General features: G+C 39.2%; 1 protein-coding gene across 2 annotated transcripts; it reads left to right on the top strand.

The window, feature by feature from the left end:
- Positions 1-2,840: 2,840 nt before the first annotated feature.
- tbc1d10b (TBC1 domain family, member 10b) lies at positions 2,841-17,197 on the top strand. 2 transcript variants are annotated; one of them, XM_084419421.1, is made up of 11 exons: positions 2,841-3,267; positions 6,226-7,118; positions 8,875-8,898; positions 9,643-9,742; positions 9,851-9,958; positions 10,755-10,861; positions 12,529-12,643; positions 12,785-12,850; positions 12,941-13,130; positions 13,273-13,427; positions 13,525-17,197. In XM_084419421.1, exons 2-11 carry the CDS (start codon positions 6,247-6,249, stop codon positions 14,383-14,385), a joined length of 2,598 nt encoding a protein of 865 aa, XP_084275547.1. In that variant the 5' UTR covers positions 2,841-3,267; positions 6,226-6,246; the 3' UTR covers positions 14,386-17,197. The 2 variants fall into 2 exon arrangements, with proteins under 2 accessions (XP_084275547.1, XP_084275548.1); XM_084419422.1 differs by lacking the exon at positions 8,875-8,898.
- The last annotated feature ends 282 nt before the right edge of the window (positions 17,198-17,479 follow it).

Here is a 17,479-nt window from a genome sequence, read left to right as displayed (position 1 = left end):
ATCTGTTTGCACTTTAAAGAAAAAAAAAGAAAGAAAGAAATGCATAATGTACTCCTTGTCCTTGTGGGGAAATTTTTTTGATCCCCATGAGGAAAACAGCTTATGAATCATTCAGTTTTCTGTGATGTGTTGGTATAGGGATAAGGTTAGTGTAAGGGTTAGATACAGAGTAAAGATACAGTTTGTAGGCTACTGTATAAAAAATGAGTGTGTGTGTGTGTGTGAGAGTGAGTGAGTGAGTGTGTGGGTGTGAGTGAGTGAGTGAGTGTGTGTGTGTGAGTGAGTGAGTGAGTGTGTGTGGGTGTGCTCTTTCACAGAAGAAATAAAGTCATGCAGGTTTGTAACGACATCAGGGTAGGTAAATGATGACAGTATTTTCATTTTTGGATGAACTTTCAGTGTGGTTAGAAACATTGAAAGAGCAGAAAAAAACATGAGGGTGTTCCCAACTGGCTTCAGTTCAGGGGCATTCCCTTGTAATGAGTTGCAGACTATGGGAGTACCTAGAAACAGCTTCCATAGTGACTGTCACAATATTTATTCTTTTATAATTGATGAACGGCTGAACATAATATGTTGATGAACAGCTAATTGTCTGTGTTTTACCCCTGAGGGAATTGTGGTCAGCCCAGACAAATAAAGATTAGCCACATTGCATGTACAAACTGTAGGACAACAGTGACATCTAGTGGTTAACATGAGACATGAGACATTTCTAGAATGACTTACCTATTTTCTTGGCATGATGATCTTTCTTTCTTTCTTTAAAAAAAAAAAAGGAAACATTATGTCAACGTCTATTATTATACATTTAAATAAATGTAATGTTAAATTTAAATTAAATTATAAATGTAATGTTATTATAAATCTAAATAATATCTATTCTCATAAGTGACCCCTCTTCCTCTAAATTGCCCTTATTTTTGATATACATATGACATAATAATTTTGCCCAGGAATAAGTGCCTTATAGTTTGATTTACCATTTGTAATGCTTTTGTATAACCTGTAACTGTTTTTATCTTTCGTTTGGCATACACCTTTTGTTTAATGGCATGCAAAAATATAATTTTTCAGGGTTGATACCTTACATTGTGAAATGTAACTAGTATAATGATATAACATGATATTCGGCTCACCTTTTTTAATACTCTTTTCATTATCTATCTATAAATTACAGAAACGTCTGTCTGTCTGTATGTCCGTCTGTCTGTCTCTGTGTGTGTGTGTGTTAACCACATATCTCTCGAACCGTTGGTCCGATGGATTTCAAATTCGACAGGTGTCTTGCCACGGGCACGAGTAAGTGCAGTGCCAAGTTTGACGTTGTTTGGATGAGAAATGCAAAAGATATCGTTAAATATATATATATATATATATATATATATATATATACATTTTTAAAAGGTTGTGGTTTAAAAATAAACAGAGAGTTGTATCGGTCAAAGAAGCCCCAAGAAGGTTGTGGTTTAAAAATAAACATTCTGACAATCTGTCAGCTACACTGTTTACTTATGAATATTAGAGTTTGGTTCCAAAACGTGATAAATCCATTTTGATTCATTTGAGTAAAAATGTGTTTTCTTTACCAAGAAAGTGACAAGATGAAAACCACTATTTTCTGTTTCAAACTTTCACATAGCATCTTTAGGTTATAATAACATAAAAAATTTCAAATCCAGATTTTGATTTTCAAAGATTTATTATAAAAACGGATTATTTTCCCCAAAAATGCAATAAATTCATGACACTTTTTTTTTTCAAAATGCAATTAATCAATTGAATCAATAAAAAAGTAATTTTTTTATCATATTGAAACTGTTGAAATCAGCCATCGCTAAGAAATATCTCCTGAACTTTTTTGATGGCGATCAGCTCACAAAAACTGATTTTGCACGGGCATCAGCCTATTCACAAACTGTTTGCTCAAGCATAAGCGTTTTCTCGGAGTTCACTTTGTGCTTTCTACCATGCACATATAAAAATGTCACTGAACTTTTGCTGTGTAATTGTAACAATGAGCACTCAAACACATCAAACCAACAATTAGGCTACTAAAAACACACTCCAAAACTGATTTTGCACGGGCATTTTACACTAGTTTATATATTAATTAATTGATTATTATTTATTTTTATTGGATAAAAAAAAACAATAACACTTTATTTGCGGTGTTACATACTTACTGCAGTAATAACTGTAAATTATACATAATCACAAGCAGCTAAACCTGCTTACTATACTATCTTACTATACTTACCCTATAGTAAGTAGCCTACGTTTAATTAATATCAATCAGTACGAATGTGTAATTAGATTTTAACAAGGCCCACTTAAAGTAAAGCATTACCAAAAACAATCAACATTTAATTTTTATTTAACGTTAAATATAACAGCTTTATATTTTTGGTTATTTTAAATAATGATTCCCTTATATCTTACCTTATCGTAGTTAGGCCTATATCTCTAATAGGTAAATATTCTGTCGGGGATAAAGAAGGTCCATTGGCAGTTGCTTGTCTTTTTAAATTAATGCGCAAACAAGACAATGTAACAACGAGAAGCAAAATTAAAACATAGCAAAGAGAAAAATAGGGTTAAATAAAATAATAAACAATTTAAAACATTGACAAATAAATATATTATAAAATACTTACAAGTTTTGTGAATTACAAGGCAGTAAAACATTCAAAATAATGGAAAACAATTGTTTAAAAGCTTTTTTGCTTAGATATTCAAACGGTAGTTCTCAGGGTTGGTTGACCTGACTGGACGTCGTTACGTCAGTAGATACTGAGCGCTTACGTCTTACCCGTCTCGGGTGCGCGCACGTCGCTGTCACTCAGAGTTGGTTGTAGGAAATGCGGACACGGCGATGTCAGCAGGGCCGTGTTTATCTCTTCCAGCGATGTGGCCCGATTCCCATTTCAGGGAGGTTTCTTGACTTTCTCAAACGCAATGCACAAGTGCACTCAATGCCAACACCGATACGGATCTGTTTGCGCGCGGATGAGTGGGAACCCAGTGCGGAGCGGCAGTGTTTAGCTAACCGTTAGCCCTTCAACACACCACCCTACACACACACACACCCCTAACCGCACTTTTAGGTTTATCATTTAAACTTTCCTATCGGCCCAGAGGCATATCAACGGCCTGCCTTCCTTGCGCCTTAAATCCGTTCACCGTCGGCGGCGGTGGCGGGGGGTCACGGCAACCGGTGTGGACAGGAGCCCCCCCGGCACGGACGGACAGATCCCTCAGCTGCGGGTGAGTCTGCACACTCTTCTCTATTGTCTTCTCTCAGATGAGACAGATGTGTCAAAACAGATCAACACAGGTAACTAATAACACTATTTCACTGCGCCGTAAACCGGGAAGTTGAGCTGATCGGCCGCACTGGACACTGTAGGCATGAGCTAGCAAGTTAGCAGGCCAATTTCATCAACTAAATTAGTACATTACAATTAACTTATGATTTTGTATACATCGTATGTATCACGGAGTGATTCTCGGCATAATTAAGACACGTTTGATGAGAGGCTGTTGAGTGACAGATCGGACAGCACGATTAGCTGCTTTAGATTAAACTTGGCAGTCACAAATCCAGCTAACGTTACTCCTGCGGGTTAAGTCTCAGGTACCAAATTATCACTTTATGACCTTGCTTGTGTGTCTTATGACTGTATTCTTCCGTTTAAAAGCGTGATGTATTTTTGTATAGATGTTGGTCTTTTAGAAATGGAGGTTTCCCGGTATCCGGTACCACTGTATTATTGTCCAGTCACCTCACATGTGTGGTTTTAGTCACACTGCGATTGACAGCTCACACGTTTGCACCAATGCCTTTTTTAAAAACTGTCCCTGAAAGTTATTTTGTGTGGTTTGTTTACATCCCATCTCGGTCCTCACACTTTAGATATTATTAGTCTTGGTCACCCGGAACGAGCACAGTTCATGTGTATGGGTGGAGTCCCACTAAGTAGCATTGTCCGATTCCTGAACGAATTGTTCTTTTGAGCCGGATCGTTTCAGTGAATCTTTTGAACCGATTCATAAAATCAGTTAGAACGATTCTTTTACGATTTGGGCTTTTAACCAACAACAGCTGATTGACTGATTAAAATTACTTCAAGAGTATTTGGAGGATTTGACAGATGGGGAAGAAAAAAACGTTACTTTAATCAAACAGCATGAACATGACAGATAGGCTATATGATCGTTTATCTTCACATACGAGTTGGTTGGTTGAATAATAGCTTTAAAATGGTGTAAACCCGTTTTCAGCCAATAGATGTAAATGTAAATGCTAATTTATATTTAGGTACCAAATTACTGTTCTTTTTAAGATTAATTTATGAGCATTTTTAATTACGCCATGTCTTAAACGGATCATTGAATCGTTTTTGCACCTGTCTGAAAACCAATTTGTGAAAATGAGCAAGACTTCCTATCTCTACCACAAAGACTTCCTGATGAGGTTTAGAGGTTTACAATTAGGTTATTAATAGTTTATTGTGCGATAACTTTAGTACACATTACTTTTTAATAGTCATCTGACTTCTGTGAATGTTTTATCAGCCCATAGTTTGACAATCACACATGGTTTGTGTTTCAAAACCTAGTGAGCTGTCTGCCTGCCTAGACAGCATTTGTGCTTTACATTCACAAGCGTGTTCGAACGTTCAGCCACGGTGCGTCTGTCAAGGAATCACTTCCTTTTTATCTCCTGTCAGCATGTGTACTCGCACACATTTATATATAGATCATACGGAAGTCTATGAGGCAGATCTCGGTGTAAGAGGAAATAGCGGTAACCTGTTCCTTTACACTGTACCTAAACTAGATCTGTAAAGACTTGTGCAGCCCATCATATCACTGTTGTTTGCATCTGTTTAATTCATATTCATTGAGACTTGGTTTAATCTAAACCAATGTATGCTATTTTAATACTTATTCAGCAAGAATGCTGTAAAGACATTTTACTAAATATTTATTTCTCAGGATAAATTGCATTTAAAAGAATATTAAATTGACAACAGCATTATTTCACAAAATAACTGGTTTTACTGTATCAATAATAAATGCAGCCTCGGTGAGCAGAAGACATTTAAAAAGCATTTTTAAGAAATCTTACCGACCGATCCCAAACTTTTGAAGGGTAGTGTGTGTTCTGCCAATAATAGTCATTGTAGTTCTCTCTAGGATCTACAAGTTAAGCATGCTGTCAGTTACTACATAAAATAAAAACTCATGTCACGGATTGTATAAGCAAACAAGAAATGTGAGGATATTTGCCCCATAGACTTCTATTGTAAGTGCATTTCTCTATACACTTAAAAAAATATATATTCCTCAAAGACATGTCATTCTAGAAGTCTTATTGTCTTACTTGTAACAAATGGATTATTGATAGTTGATAAAACAATTATAGAATAACCAGCACAATCCTGTCTAGCTAGTGCGCTTCCCATAATGTTTATGCATTAGGTCAGTAGTCGGGAGAGCCTGCGGTCTTTTGCGGCTGTTCAAACACATTCGACCACGTGAGCGCTATGAAAGCAATCCGGTCGAATGCGTTTTCGATTACCTCTGAAAGTGGTCAAAAGTGGACAAGCTCAAAACATTGTAGACCCCGTTTACACCTTTATTTAGAGTCGTCCACTTGTGATCGGATTGACGAAAACGCTTCTTAATACCAGGTTTAAACAGGGCCTTTAAGTTGGATGAGACCAGCTTTTGGAAACTGTGCTTATTTTCGGGTCTCTTAAACAGGTTTGCCATATTTTTGAACATTTCCATTTTTATGAAATGTACTATATTAGAATAGTATCTGACTTGTGATTTTTGTGAGACAGTCAAAGGTGATCAGAGATTGTTTTTGGAGCAGCACACTTGAGTTTAATGCCTTTTAGGTGTGTATGTTATTATTTTAAGGTGAAAAAAAATGGGAAAAATCGTATCTCTGAAGAGCTGTGATATGAGACATGCTCATGGAATTTGACAGAAGATTTATTTGGTTATTTTTTTTATACGTTTGTTAATGTTTTCTCTCTTTTCCTGCCAACTGAGAGTATTCGTCACATTTAAACACCTGCTTCAATGCAGCCATTCACTTCTCAGACCAAAAGGGGCTTACTCTTTTAATGAAATGACAGCGTTTGTTTTTATTCTTGTATTTCAAGGAATAATAATCACTGACTCTGGTTTTGTCTCTCTTTTGATCAGCTGTATCATTGAGGAGCAGCTATGGCTGAAGTCTCCGCCCTCACCCCCTCCCCTCCCAGTATGAGCGACCAATCAGTGCCTGCTCCCTCCAGCCCACAGCCTCTCCCTTCAGAAACTCCCATCCCAAAATCATCTCTCTACGGGGACCGAGCTGTAATGGGAAACCCAATGTTACAGGCAGGTGGAAAAAACTCTTCGTCTTGGGAGCCCACACCTGGCCAAAACAATGCGGCAGCCTCTTCAACAGCAACAAAGAGTGCTGTTGGACCACCAGTGGAGGTACTAGCTGCTACAGATACAGAGTCCAATGGGAAAAGTGATTTCATTGGCCAAACAGAACGGCACACTGAAGCACAGGGCTCAGAGCAGGAACAGCAGATGCCTCTGTCGCCTGAACTTAATCCCAGTCCTAATCTGTATCCCATCGTTCAAGTCAGCCAGAATTCCAGTCCTGCTCCCCCCATGGACGTTCCTCCTCAGTTTACCCCTCCTCCCGTTCCAGTCTCCAACCCGGCCCCCTCTTCACAAGATTCCAGGCAAACAGAAGCACAAACAGCCCCACTGCCCGAGCCCATCCAAAACCCTGAACCCAACAGTCCCAGCACCGATAAGATGACCCCTGAGCCCCCCTGCACACCCTCCAGGGCCGAACCCCCAGCTGTACTGGTGCAGGAGTCTGGTGGGTCCGTGTTTCTGCCCTCCACGTACAGGCGTCCGGCCCCGGACACGCTCAGCTACCTGGAGTCGGCCAGCCTGATGTCAGGAACTCTGGAGTCTCTGTCAGGGCTCGGCGAGGACGGCAGCTCGGTGGGGTCAGACTCGGAGATCAACGGTCCAGTGAGGCGTACTGATAAATACGGCTTCCTGGGAGGAGCGCAGTACAGTGAGGGAAGGTGGGTGGTTGTGAACCGAATGACACAAAAACACGTTCTCACATTCTCACGTAAAGACTAACCGCGTCAGATTATAAGAGCATGTCACATATTTCAGCATTTAATGTGTTAAAAGAGTGTTTTACAATGTATGAATTCTTCCCTTTCCTGCATATTGAAACTTGCTTTTTGACTGTCAGCTGCATGCTTGTCAACTTATTTCTGATATTAATGTAATATTTTAATCTAATATTGCTTAGTATAATTAATGTTAATTATATAATCATATGTAAAGTAAACTTGAAACACTGTTCAAAAAATATTTTGCTTTCATAATATGATGTGTTATATGTGGATCATGCTTGGCTGCCAATGTCTTTGCCGTCCATCAGCTGGAAAAAAATCATTCTGAAAGTGATTCCAATGATATCATTCCTCTTTTTCATTAATATTGTTATAGTTGTGGTGTGGGCTTGGTGTTAGTGTGAATAGGCCTTAAGAGTTGGTATGTTTGATTCATTTTTATGAATCAGTTCAAACTGTCAGTTACAAAGAATCAACTTGAAACTTTGATTCAACGATTCATTTTGCATCTTCCCTGCAAATATTACCTGAAGTCTTTGTTTTTCATATACAGTATATTAAAAAGTATATATTGAAATGTAAGAAGGTAAATATTGATATCTATTACTGTTTTATATAAATATTTTTATATAATTATAATTTAGTAGTGTTAATTTAGTGCAACACATTGGAAAACAGGCATTAATGATTTTAAACTAGTGTTTTACTGTTTTTAAGCCATTTCCGAACAAATACATAACATGTATATTGATTATTGTGAAAGGCAGACAAATATTGATCATCAACCCCAGCACAGGAAGTCCATGAACATACGTTAAGAAAGGATTTGATTTCATGTTGAAACTCATATATTGAATATACTTCTGTTTGGCTCTACTTGGTTTGATCAATCAGAGTAAGGATTTATAATGAATGAGATTGATAGGGTAATTGCCAGCACCTGATGTGAAGTGTGCTGCTGGGGTATTAATAATTTACGCCTACAGCCGAGAACAGGATGAGCGTTTGGTGCGTTTTTCCTGTGTCCGTCTCTCTCGCCGCTTCTCTGTATCCTCCGTGTGTTTGTTGTAAGTGACTCAGATTGTGCTGAGAGGGCTCGTCTGAGTCAGAGTGCACTGACTGTCTCACTTTTTGTCTCTCTTCCCCCGGCTGTCTCTGCTTTATCTCTAGTACTGAGTAATTCAACTTAAAATAGGCGCTAACACTGTCCTTTACGTTTAAACGTTTCCTTTTTTAATTTCGGCTCAGCCTAACTTATTAACCACCACATGCTTTTTCGGCTATTTAAAAATGGTCAGTGTGGGTTAGTCTTAAATTAGACTTTCTCATATGCTCAGCGTGCTGTCTGTCAGATTTAGCTCTCTGCTATTTTTGTTTACAAGTTATTGTCTCAGTCAGACATGTTCACAAGTACATGAATTAGTGTCTAGTCAAGTTACAAGGCTAAACAAATCTCAAAGCCTATTTATTTGAGTTCACACATTTGCTACAGATTCATTGTTAAAAAACTAATTTTGTACATTTAACTAATTTACAATTAGTAAATTATCTAAAAAATATACATTTTATTCTACATTTTCAAAGGTATTAACTTAAATTCAATACATCTAAACAGTGTAGCAATGTTCTGAGATGTTATTTCTTGTCTGTAAGCTACTGACTTGTTCACTATGTTCACAAATTTCTACTTTAGAGACCGAGTGAAAGCTGAACTTAAGTAAGTTGAGTCTTTTTTTTTTATTTTTTTACTAGATGGTTTCCTGAATAGTGTAAATATTGGCTCTGTGCTGCAATCTTGTGTTTGAGCATCTTGACAAGCCCCAAATAGCGTGATTTGTTCAATCAGTGGTGTGAGTTTGGGGCGGGACAATTGTTTTTTGGTTTGTCCTTATAAAACTATAATTATTGTTTTTGCAATTCTGTTTAGCGCAGAAATCACACACTTTGACTAAGACCAAAGTCTCAGACACGAGGTGTTCTATCTGTCTGGCATCACTACTACTTGGCTTGTTCATTTGGTAGATGTTATTTCTTTACAAAACTGGTAACACTTTGTTTATAAGTCACATGGTTACACATTACTACATGTAGTAATAACAGTAAATTATGCATAATTACAAGTAACTAACCCTAAACCTAACCCTAACCGTAACTAAATGAAGTACATGTATTTAATTAAGTACAATGAAACTACGTCACCTTAAAATGTAGTGGAACCCAAAAACATATTAATTTACCAATAACTCTGAAGATTTCAGGGCTTTCTAATTAGTTTTGAGAGATTCAAAATGAGCAATTGTCTGTATATTAGATGTCTGTTCTCTCAGATTCAGAGTAAACCATTTTGACTTTGAGCCATTTGTCAAAAGCGCAACATTATCTCAGGGCTTGTGTGGGTGCTTGTAGCCAGGTTTATGCGTTGTATGTGGTTTATGTGTTTGTGAATCCCTCTCTCTTGCAGCGAGGCGGAAATCGCTGTGGCAGTGGCGAGACAGAGAGAGATGAAATGGCTGGACATGTTCAGAAACTGGGACAAATGGGTATCCCGGCGCTTTCAAAAGGTCTGTTTCTTTTTTTAAAGGGTCACAGAAGACATTCCTGACTGGATTAGAAAGTACAGTGCTTATGAATGTTGATACAATCTGAGTTATGTTTTCTTTCTGATGCAGGTAAAAATCCGCTGCAGGAAAGGAATCCCTTCCTCTCTCAGAGCTAAAGCCTGGCAGCTGCTTTCCAACAGCCAGGAGCTCCTCGATTCCAATCCTGGAAAGTTTGAGGTATGGTCGGGTTGATACACCTACTGCTCGTATAGTCATGGCCCTAAATCAACTTCTCCCAAGTTCATATGCTATTGCTGTTAAAGTCCGCGTGAACCGGAAGTTGCAAATGACTTTTCTCCAGTGCTGTGACGTATTTCCCAGTGAAAAGGAATATTGAACAGAGGGCAGGGTTTTACTCTAGCGCTCCTCCTCTCCATCTCTCGCTCATTACAGACTAACGATTTGAGGGGAGTGGTTAAGCGTTTCCCAAACCAAGCCGTCAAACCTACGTCATCAGAGAAGGTCCTCCAAGGCAGAGGGGAGGGGCATTTTCAGATTTTGATTAAAGATTACGAAGCCAAAACATTTTTTTCTGTGTTTTAACTTGCACGGATTAATTGTTCACCACAAGACTAGTAATATGCGCTAACAAAGTAAATAGGGTCCATTTTGATTTCAGTTGGACTTTAACTATTTAGGTTTTACTATCAAGGGGCTCCTGACTAAAATTGAACAATTAAAAGACAGACACATCAGATTATATATGATGTTTTTACTGTATTACACCATTAATTGCATCTGCTAATCATATTGCATATTTTGTACCAGTTCACATTTGACAGTTAAGCTGTGACCACTAACAACATTGTGTTAAACGCGCAACCATTTAGTTGCAATTTGTAACCCTTTCTTTCCTTTTAAACGTTCTTATACTAGCAGTCATGTATATCTTAGTTTAGATGATCAAAACACTAGTTTTTAATGTACAAACTTTTTTTATTATAGACATATTTGTTCACTTTTTGTCTCTTAGGAGTTGGAGCGAGAGCAGGGAGATCCAAAGTGGTTGGACATCATAGAGAAGGACTTGCACAGGCAGTTCCCGTTTCATGAGATGTTTGCTGCTCGGGGAGGACATGGGTAAATTCAGATGAGGGTTTTATCAAGAGAAAGAGTGATGTAAGGTTTTTATTTAGATTGTTGCACAATCCTGGAAACTTTTGGTTTTGGTTTGCTTTGGTTTTTTTATATTAGTCTTTATTCACTGCAGAGTGCACATATTGATACCAGCACTGACCCTCTCAAGCCCAAAGGATACTTTGTTTTTTTTTACTGTACTGTACACGTGTGCCTGATTTTTGTAACCAATGCCACTTGAAGGCGAGCCTGCGACCTTAGCCGAAAAAATCGTAACGCCTGTGGTTGGCAGGGAAGAAAACAAGAGGCCGTTTTTTTTTTTATGGATGTCAATGGAGGAGAGGTTCACTATGCTGAATAAACCGCTTTTGTGAGGAAATAGCTAATCATTTGATGATTTGTCAGCCTATCAGCTAATCTTCAACATGTTTGCGCTTAAACATTGGTTTTGGATTGATCTATTTGCACCGAAAAATGCTGTTTTATAAGAGAAGTCACGGACAATTGCGCGACAGTTATGATTCAGTTTACGGCACTTTTCATTTAATTTTATGGTATCCGGAAACAGTGATTGACTGTCGCATAACTCACGAAATAACGAAATTTAATGATGTCAAGACTGTAATGTGATTGGTTATCAAGGCACACGTGATCCAAGTTTGCCGTTACGCATTTGCCATGGACCCTCATATCTCCCAATAATAAGAACATTTCTGCGTCCGAAATTGAATACTTCCCTAATATATAGCATGCGAAAAACAGTACAGCAACAGAGTAGTATGCCCGAATACATAGTACTCAAAAAACAGTAGGTGAAAAGTACCCGGATGACATAAAACTTCCGGCAAGATTCTAAAGTGCGCATATGGACACTTTACTTCCCATCAGGCCACGGGAGAGGATTTATGAATGGAAGTGAAGTGACGCAACTGACTCTGGTAGGTCACGTGACACAGTGACAACATGGTGGATGTAGTACATCTGAATTTCATTCATACTACACACATTCATACTATATATATAGAATTTAGTTTTTCAACAGTCATGAAGTAAATTCAAATGTAGTACCCACTCAAAAAGCACGCAGTTTCGGATGCAGTGCATCTCTGTTCCACAAGGTGGCTACACTGGCCCGGGGTAAAATAATACAATGACATTTTTATCGGTCATAACTTCTGGAGAAAAACAGCGCAGACACTGGACAAAGATGAAACTTTCTAGAGTGCATGTGTCTACCCCTATCAAATGGAGTATACTTTAAAAGGCTACGACTGTATGCATACACTAGCATTTGCGTTAGAAAACAAAAACAAATTATACTTTGGGATTTAGTTTTATACTTCCCCACACTTTCACATCCCTCCTCTGCTCTGTTGTTTCTCAGTTCATCTATTATATGTTGGGGAATATATCTATGCCAAGCAGATAATATATTACCCTATTCAAACAGTACATTTTAAAAGGGGGGGAAGAAAGGATTATTATTAATTTATTATATTATATCTAATAATAATAAGATATTTATTTTTGTGATGTGAACAATAATGTGATGAAGCATGTTGTGTTTTGATTGTTTAAACTTTAATAATAATAAAAATTGTTATTATTATTATTATAAATGTTTGTTTTTTTTAAATTGGCAAAAGTTTTATGTGTGTGTGTGTGTTCAGGCAGCAGGACCTGTTCCGTATACTGAAAGCCTACACAGTCTACCGGCCGGATGAAGGCTACTGTCAGGCCCAGGCACCAGTGGCGGCAGTGCTGCTCATGCACATGCCCGCTGAGGTAAGACAGAGTTGAACAAAGCTCAGTCTGGGTTGCTGTTCTTGGCTGATTTTCTTTAAAAGGACAGGATGAAGATAATATGACTAGAGTAACATAACAGGATATAACCCTGTCACCATCTCCACTGTTATTTTGTTCTAGCAAGCCTTCTGGTGTCTTGTGCAAATCTGTGAGAAGTTTTTGCCTGGCTACTACAGTGCTGGGTTGGTGAGTAACAAAAAGAGACTCTTACTAGGACCACGGAGGAGAGTGTTTATTTTTATAAACTCCTCTTTCTTCTCCTCTCCGGTCCATCAGGAGGCTATCCAACTGGACGGAGAGATTTTTTTCTCTCTTCTGAGGAGAGTGTGTCCCATGGCTTACCGTCACCTGAAGAAATTTAAGATCGACCCCATCTTGTACATGACGGAGTGGTTTATGTGCATTTTCTCCCGAACGCTGCCTTGGTCTTGTGTCCTGCGTGTCTGGGACATGTTCTTCTGTGAAGGTCAGTCATACACATTTCAGCAGTCTTCAGAGTCACATGATCCTTCAGAAATCATTCTGATATGCTGATTTGGTGCTCAAGAAACATTTCTTATTATCAGAATAAGAGCGTATTTAAGCATTTTTTTAATGTTGTTTGTCAGGAGTGAAGATCGTGTTCCGGGTGGGTTTGGTGCTACTTAAGCAGATGCTGGGGTCTGTGGATAAGCTCCGTGAGGTGCAGGGCATGTACGAGACCATGGAGCGACTAAGGAACATCGCCCCTGAAAGCATCAAGGAGGAAGTTCTGGTGCAAGAGGTGTGCACACAAACTCACTCTTGCAAGAAAGCTCGCAATAGAGAAGTAGCAGTGCAGTACGCTGTGTCCTTTCTCATACTCTCTGCTCTGTTTTCAGGTGGTCTCTCTGTCTGTGACGGAGGCCCTGATCGAGAGGGAGTGCAGCATTCAGGTGCGTAAGTGGCGGGAATCTCGTGGTGAGTTGACCCACCAACCGAATCGTCGTTTGCATGGCACACGGGCCATCTTCGAGCAGAAACACCGGGCCGCTGCGATCAGCTCTGGCGGCAGCCTGTCATTTCTGGGTGGTCATATCCCTCCCCCCGGACCCTTGCGTGCGTCATCAAGCCTCCTGTCACTTCCTGGTCTTAGAAAGTCCAAGATGCCATTTCATTCACAGAATAAGAAGAGCTCCACCTCTGGCAGCTTGGGCCAGGATATCGTCCCAATGCAGCCACTTGGGGGCAGCGCCAGTGCAGTAGCCTCAAAACCTCCAGTGCCGTCTGCCTCTAATGCTGGAGCCGGTGGGCGTCCCCCGCCACCGCATGGGCCCAGTCCTCTAGCTACAACATCTACTACTACCACGCCACCGGCTCCAACCGCACACGCGTCCAGTGCGCACATGCTCCAGCCGTCGCCTAAAGTTGTCTCTGAACAAATCACCCCCACCATCCCATCACCCACCGCAAACAACTCACCGTTACCCCCGGCCCCAGATACTCCAAAAACGGCAGTAGAGGAAGACGGGAAAAAGAAAAAGAAAACCAAGGAGGACAAAAGACGGGAGAAAGAGGAGGAGAAGCTAAAATCGCGGGAGAAGAAAGATAAGGACAAGAATGAGAAGGAAAGGCTGAAGAAGGAGAAGGAGAAAGCCGAGAAGGAGAAAAAAAAGGAGAAGGGGGGTAAGAAAAAAGACAAAGGGGGAGGAGGAGAGACGGAGGAGAAGAATGGAGCCGCGGCGGCGAAAGATTTGGCCTAATTCTGCCCCTGTCGTTCCTTCAACAAGAAGAGGACTTGGAATCGAGATGGCTGCAGACTGGTGAAAAGAGACAAAGAGGGAAAGCGAATAATGTCCTGTAACGTTCATTTCATCTCAAGTACTCATTTCACAAGGATAACTGGATCTCTGCATCTGCCCCGCCCCATGTCTCTCATCTCGTCTGCACAGTGCTTTCACCCAATGCTACAACAGGAAGCGGTTCTTACTCAGCTTTTTATTCTTTTTTTTTTCTTTTTTTTTAAGTTGGATACCTGATTGATGAGATCAGCTGGATAATTAGTTGTCAATTCTAGTGTACTGGGTGCCATGGTGTACATACAGTAGACCTCTAGCGCCATCTGTGCCAGTCCAACCACACAATCCCCCTCTGTCCGTCACCCGAGAGGTGTCTCAGCCAGAATACCTAAATAAAACATTTCTGCAGCGCGAAAAGCGCAGCAGTGTCTAGTAATAAGTTATGTTTTCAGTGTTCTGGAGGACCTATTTATTCATCGTACTGTTGCTTGTTAGTGTGTGTTCTTGTATGTCTGTGCCTTGGCAGTGTAGTGAATTGTGTCAGTCTCGTGCAGCACACGGGTCTTGTCTTTCTTCTCTCTTTTCAGTCTCCTTTCAAAAGAGCTTTTCGTTCCTGTTGTGCTCTGGTAGGAGGAATTAATAAGTGAAAATTTAACCGAGGGAAAGGTGTGTTCTCTTTCAAAACTCTTTCCAACTATCCATTTAACAAAAGTTTGAATATCCGAATGAACATAATTACTAAGAGGAAATCAAAACTGTTCTTGGTGAGCGTGCTTGTGTATCTCTCCTCAAAGACTGCAAACTCGTTAGATCTCAATCCATCATGTCAGCCTCACCAAATATTTCCTCTTGCCGCAGATGAGCTTATTTATTTCTTTGTTTCTCTTTTGCGAACAAATTGCATCACATAAACTGCAGCAAAGGTTCAAAATTCTGCCAAGCGTGTAGATCACTCCAGATATCTGTGTGGTTTGATGTTAATTATCTTGATGTTGATATGGATGTAGAGTTCAGACTACGATTTTAATAAATTTATGCACTGAGGACTTGATTTTCAGCACTAACCTTGATGGGTTCATTAATATAGGGCACTCTCTAATCCAGTTCACATGACTCCTTTAGTCCGCGCCTTGTTGGATGGGAAGGTTTTTGGCGGAGCATTGTAGCATTAACCTTTGACCTTTGAAGTTTTCGGCCTCAGGCTGTTTTGATGTATAAACTATTAATTTAATCGAATGAAACCATGTAATATCTATTACGGTTATTATTAGTCTTATTTTGGATTAGATTTTTTTATTTTTCTATGCAAGTAAATGGAGGCCTGGTAGACTGGAATGGCAGTGATCTTTGTTTTAGGAGAGTGTTGTATTTAATCACAGGATTAATTTTTTTCTTTTATTTTCATGCGCTGAAAATGATTTTTGCACATTTTTTTTCTCCCAACATCCTGGAGAACAAAACCAAGCAGTTATTTATTTTAGACATTTTATAATCACTAGCTTGTCTAATTTTACTGCAGTATTTGTTTCATGAGAGATGATTTCATACTGATTATTATTTTGTTTTATTATTATTATTATTATTATTATATGTCCCATTGAAGGGGGAAATGATCCCAAAGAGTTGTGAAAGAAAAGGAATGGATCAGTAAAATGTGTGTGAGGCATTTCTGTGGTAATTAAATGTTAAATATTGTCCTTAACAAAACTTTAACTCGAAAAGTGTTACTCTTGATGAACTGAACTCCACCATAATCCACTGACCCCTCAGTATTATGAATTATTCTGATACATTCACTAGGTGATTGGACCATACTTATGCTCTTAGGGCTCCTACTCAGTATGTCATATTTTCTGTCAAGACAGAAGAAACCTGATGTGGTTTCTGGGTTGCAATATGGTAGCCAAAACTCTGTCAATGTTTTAATGGTGTCTCCTGTGTTTACTGGACTCGTTGCGTCGTTCAGTTCCAACTGCAGGGGATCAACCCTCCTCCTCACCTATCAGTGGTGCCCTTACTGACCTCAGTGGTCATTGCTTCCTCTAAAGACACTGCTGTTCAAATGAAAAGCAAGCCAATTATGTCTATGCAAACTTCGTTCCTAACTGTTTGCACAATGTAGATGTTGACATTTATGTTGTGGCCACCAGGGGCCTCCGACTACCTTCACTGTTGACACGAGCACTGGATCTGCTGAAAGTGGAGTGGAGTGGGATGTCCATGGCCTGTTACTTTCAGATGACCTGGGTGATCTAGATTAAGGTGTTTCATTATTCTTAATAATTGCTCTAAGTTCTAAGCACTGGCATAAACCTGGTTTTGCACCTGTCAGGCCATCTTCACTAACACCATCCTGTCTGTATTGCCAACCAAGGGTACAACCGGTGGACTTAAAATGGTTCAGACCCTGTGCTCACCAATAATGAATGAAAGGCCACCCAGTGTTGGTTGACTAACACTCTGAGACAGCTGGGACTGGGTGTAAAGCAGTTTGACTTGTCTTATGGATTTCTGCATTGGTAAATACAATGATTTCTGCATTGGTAAATTAATTTTAATCATTTTCATTTTAGTGTTTGTTTAGGTTAGTACTCTCATTCTGTCCTTTGTATGTCTCATACTTGTTTTTAAGTTTACATGAAACCATTTACAGTTGAGAATTAAATAAATTCATAGATGAAGACAGCTGTTCTAATACTGCTGAAGAGGAAGTTCGCAGTGTATTTAATAATTAATTACAGGTGTGATGAATAATAAATAATATATTAAAATCTCCCTCGAGTGTTTTTTTTTTCCCTTCTATTTATGTTATGAGTGATTTTAAGTGTCATTTAACTATTTTGATACAATTAATTAGTCACCATTCGACAAAATTTACATCACGTGGTTCGGGAGATGGATACAAAGGATTAATTTTTTTCAATTGAAGATGTTGCAGGGGCTGTTTAATCGAAAGGCGAAATGAAAAATCTATTGCAATTTCTTGTATATGTAAACCTTATGAGGGCATGTACATTAAGTACTTTTACTCAGATCGCACTTGACTCCAGAACGGCGC

The sequence above is a fragment of the Rutilus rutilus genome, assembly GCF_951802725.1.
Source record: "Rutilus rutilus genome assembly, chromosome: 1".
Taxonomy (NCBI): domain Eukaryota; kingdom Metazoa; phylum Chordata; class Actinopteri; order Cypriniformes; family Leuciscidae; genus Rutilus; species Rutilus rutilus.
The sequence above is the reverse complement of the archived record's forward strand: the minus strand, read 5'-3'. Positions and strand labels throughout refer to the sequence as shown.